At 40.4% G+C, this 4,144-nt stretch overlaps 1 protein-coding gene across 1 annotated transcript; it reads right to left on the bottom strand.

Moving 5' to 3' along the window:
• Positions 1–1,513: 1,513 nt before the first annotated feature.
• nppcl (natriuretic peptide C-like) lies at positions 1,514–3,852 on the bottom strand. The gene is made up of 3 exons (XM_079342795.1): positions 3,618–3,852; positions 2,514–2,651; positions 1,514–2,289 (listed from the first exon to the last, which is right to left on the bottom strand). Exons 2-3 carry the CDS (start codon positions 2,610–2,612, stop codon positions 1,993–1,995), a joined length of 396 nt encoding a protein of 131 aa, XP_079198921.1. The 5' UTR covers positions 2,613–2,651; positions 3,618–3,852; the 3' UTR covers positions 1,514–1,992.
• Between the last annotated feature and the right edge of the window lie 292 nt (positions 3,853–4,144).

The raw sequence follows: 4,144 nt of genomic DNA, 5'->3' as shown, positions 1-4,144 counted from the left end.
AAAAGTCAAGGGTAAGGGTAAGGGTTTTTAGTTGATCCGATGGCTCTCTGATATTTACTTTTGTTCTCTTTTAAACAATAAGCATACCAACAAATAAAAAAAAGCTACATTCTGGAAAACAGAAACAGAAGACACTAAACCTATAGATTGCCATATGACCTGTACCTGTTAAAAACATATTTGACAACATTAATAAGTGTGAGGCTTGAGCTAAGGTCCAGAGCGAAGTCAGAAGTGAAACTCTGACTGCTGAAGACCAAATATAACACAAGATGGAGTGACACTGCCATCTAGTGTTTCATTGAAAAATCTGGAGCTATTGAATTTTCCACTATTCATGGAGGTGCTTCTAGTTAGTGATGGTAAAAAGTAAGCTCACTGTTATATAGATTTTAATTTCTGACCAATATGTTTTTTGTTTTGTTTTTTTCAAAACTCTATTTATCCCCGCAGGGCAATTAGTGCACCAAGCATTCGACCACAGGAGCAGCGAACTGCATACACGCTCTGTCAGGGGGAGTAATTCAGGGTTAAGTGTCTTGCCCAAGGACACATCAGACATGTTGCTTGCAGGAGCTGGGGATCAAACCCTTGACCTTCCGGTTGAGAGACGATGACTCTACCCACTGAGCCGCAGTCGCCCTTCAATTCAGTATCTCTTGTAGTTCTAGAGCTTTTTGTCACATCTCTTAATCCTGTTAATGCAGCCTGTTCAGTTACCATGGCGTTGTAGATTTAACTTTTCTAAGTACCAAGTAGAAAACTGGTGCACGGGCCTACTACTGATTAGGATCACACGATTTCATTAAAATGTGTCGTGCAGTTAGTAAATAGACTCTGAGGTTTGAACGTTGAACTGTTGTTGTAGATGAGAATAGGTGACAGTTTTAATGCACTTCAATCCGTATCACCGAGCAACTCCAAGCTTAGATTCTCCCAACATTTAGACCCCTTTTCCGCCCCTTCCCCAATCTTTAATAATTTTCAAAATTATGCAGATGCTTGCACTACACTTTAGTTTTGAGACTTAAAACAAAATATCTGTATTATATTATTTTTCAAGTGTCTTAAATAAGACATGTTGCTGGTACACAAATTCTTCAAAACGTCTATTGCATCATATTAATGTTCAGATATTCTCTTGAATGTACTTTTTTTACATTGCACAAGGTTTTCTGAAAAACCACGTCTGTATACAGTTTTATTTCCTCGAGTGTGTGCTTGAAAAGAAATCAGGTTAAGATGCAGCAGAGCTTTTATGAGGAGCCACCCATACTCCAATATGATGAGGAAGGAAAAATAACCGACTTGAACAGCCATGGCAAGATTCAATGAACCACCTTGACGGGGTAGAAGTATCTGTCAGGAGAATTTAAAGCTCTACTTTGAAGCACAAATTGAGATGACGTGTGTGGATTGAGACAGAACATCTGGAACTCACTCAAGGGGACAGATGTGGATGTAAAATCCCCCCCCCCCAAAAAAACCCATAATTCTGAGAAAAAGAAACTGCTAATGTCAAATCCATTTATTCATGCAAATCATAAGTAAACAAAAGTAAACAGCAGGAACTACAAGATGCCTTCGTGTTCTGATTTCCACGTTAATTACACACAAACCCCCCCCGCCACACAATGTCTAAACAGGTTTACATTTACTGCACACAGACAAATCTGGAAATACATAAAGTGCTTCTGTACGAAGAAAAGAAAAAGCCCAACAATCAAAGATGATCTTTTGATGTAAACATAGCTCATATGTTCTTATATTCAGTTTAATTCTTACACATGGAATAAACTTGCTGCTCTGTTACAACAGCCAAAGTGTGAAGCATCTGATCTATGTTACCTACTGGATGAAACCACATAAGTAAGGCTGCGAGTTTACACCACACTACATGTAGTCTACACACGTAAACATCCTTTCTCTGCAGGTGTGTTTTTCCTTATGATACTCTAAGAAGGATGCCATCAGTCCCGTTTTTCCTACACACTAACAGCCCAGTCCACTCATGGAACCAATACGATCCAGTTTGAGCCCAAAGCATCCTCGGTTCCATCCCCTTCGTGACCGGTCTGGCTCTGCTCGCTTCTGATTGGCCAGAGCCCCCTTCAGCAGACGCAGCCAGGGGGTCTCAGCTTGTGTTTGTGTGTCAGCCCATTTAGGAAACTCAACTGCTTTGGCCCCTGAGGACAAGGTAGACTGCTCCTCAGGTGGGCTGTTCAACAGGTTCTCCAGGTCGTCCAGGGTCAAAAGGTCATTGTAGCGCTCCAGAAATTGCTCCATGAACTAAAGCAAGGTAAAAGAAAAAAAAAAAAGATTCAATTTAATTGTCTGAGAGAGTATGAGGAGGAATAATTGAATTAGAGATACATTTCATTACTCTTCCTTCCATTTCCTCCCCTCTTTCTGCACTATTTTCTTACATCCCTCATCCACTCGGAATCCTCCTCAGTACACTCCCCTCCCCCTTCTTTTCTCTCCCTACATCCCTGCCTCTCTCCCTTCTGTACCTGCGCGGCTTCAGGAGAAGGGTGCAGAGCGCGAGCCTCTGTCATCTCCAGTGGTGTGAAGAGAAGCAGGGCGGCACAGAGCAGTACAGGAAACAGCATGGTGGCAGAGACGATTGACAAGAAAAGACTGTACGCGGACTGTGAAACATAAAAATACAGATACACTTATGAGACATTAAAAGTCATTCAACAAAAATGTTAAATCATTTTATGGAAAACACATTGTGGACTTTGTTTGGTGCTATACAAGATAACGCTGACGTTATTTTTATATAATTTAATTTTGCACTGTGATTTTTTTTTCTACTATCCTGCTTAGCTGCTGTAACATTGGGAATTTCTCCGTCTGTGAGATGAATAAAGGATTACCTTATTAACATGTTGTATACTGCAGATGAATTAGTAAGAGAATCTTTGATGGACAAAGATGTGAACAAAATAAGTCACATTTATACAAACACTGTTAAAGATATTCACATCCCTACTGAAGAATTTGTTTTTACTTGTTCGTACGTGAAAAGATCATCACCCGACAACAAAGAAATAGGTCAGTTTACCGTCACCTTTCATGTTTAGGATCTCACTTTTAGGAAAATCCTGCACACTACTCTTGGTAAGCATCGCCAATTTTTCAGAAAAAAAAAGTCAACATTTCGGTCCCTCAGAACGCTAGTTGAGTGTTCGCAAACAATTCAGACTGATAATCTTATCTAAATCAAAACTGAGAGACAAATCACCTAAATTAAAATCAGGATAGCATTTTAAAATGTATATATTAAATGTTAATATTTTTCAAAATCTTCAAGAGCAATCAGTCAAAATGTTCAGGTTAAAAAAAAGGAATCAGCCTTGTTGAGTTCAGGGCATTTCATAACTGAAATAAACTAGGTTTTTTTTAAAAAGTATTAATTTCATGACTTTAGATTTAAGAATTATACATTTTGTAAAAACATGCGTTTCTGAATGTTAACAGCTCCAATCTGAGCAACCAGAAATCATGATTTAACCTGATTCTGTGTTTCTTTAAGAAAAAGTTATTACAATGGACAGCAGATTAGATAAGATGAAAGATGGTCCATCCAAGAGTGAAGTTATGCCTCTCACCTGTTGGTTTCCTCTCAGAGCTCTGGGTGTCTTCTGCTCTCACTGACTCTTCTCCATGTCTTGCGTCCTCGGTCTCTCGGCTACCTTTCACTGGTTGGCACCTGCTGGGGGGAGCATCACTCTCTCACTCGGTTGGCTCCTCCTCCTCCTCTTCCTCACTCTGTGATGGAACTGTAAGGAGGATTTTCTTCCTCTTGTGTTCGTCCTTTTGGCAGGAGCTGAATGTTGGGGCATCAGCTGGGATGCTGCAGAGGTTTTGTAGAGCCAGAGATGTCCCCCCCCCCCCTTTTCCATCTTCCTCCTCCTCATCTTCTTTTTCTTTGGAGTGATGTCATAGCTTTGAGAAGAGTCATTGTCATTGCCAAGGTGACTATGTTTGCTGTGCCCTCTGCGATCCATAAAGATGCCACAAGGCAAGGTCACAGGACAGTGGTCAACGCATCAATGAGACCAGCGACTGACCAGTCACATGCTTTGTGTCAAGCCTTAATCAGAATGATGCATTTTGCTCTATACTTAATACTCCT

The sequence above is a fragment of the Symphodus melops genome (genome assembly GCF_947650265.1).
Source record: "Symphodus melops genome assembly, chromosome: 5".
NCBI classification, from domain to species: domain Eukaryota; kingdom Metazoa; phylum Chordata; class Actinopteri; order Labriformes; family Labridae; genus Symphodus; species Symphodus melops.
The sequence above is the reverse complement of the archived record's forward strand: the minus strand, read 5'-3'. Positions and strand labels throughout refer to the sequence as shown.

Excerpts from the sequence above, each read along its gene's own strand:
- nppcl (XM_079342795.1), bottom strand. The coding sequence starts at position 2,612 with ATGCTGTTTCCTGTACTGCTCTGTGCCGCCCTGCTTCTCTTCACACCA. Across the intron at positions 2,290-2,513 it reads CTTCTCCTGAAGCCGCGCAG|TTCATGGAGCAATTTCTGGA; the intron begins GTACAGAAGGGA and ends ACCTTGCTTTAG.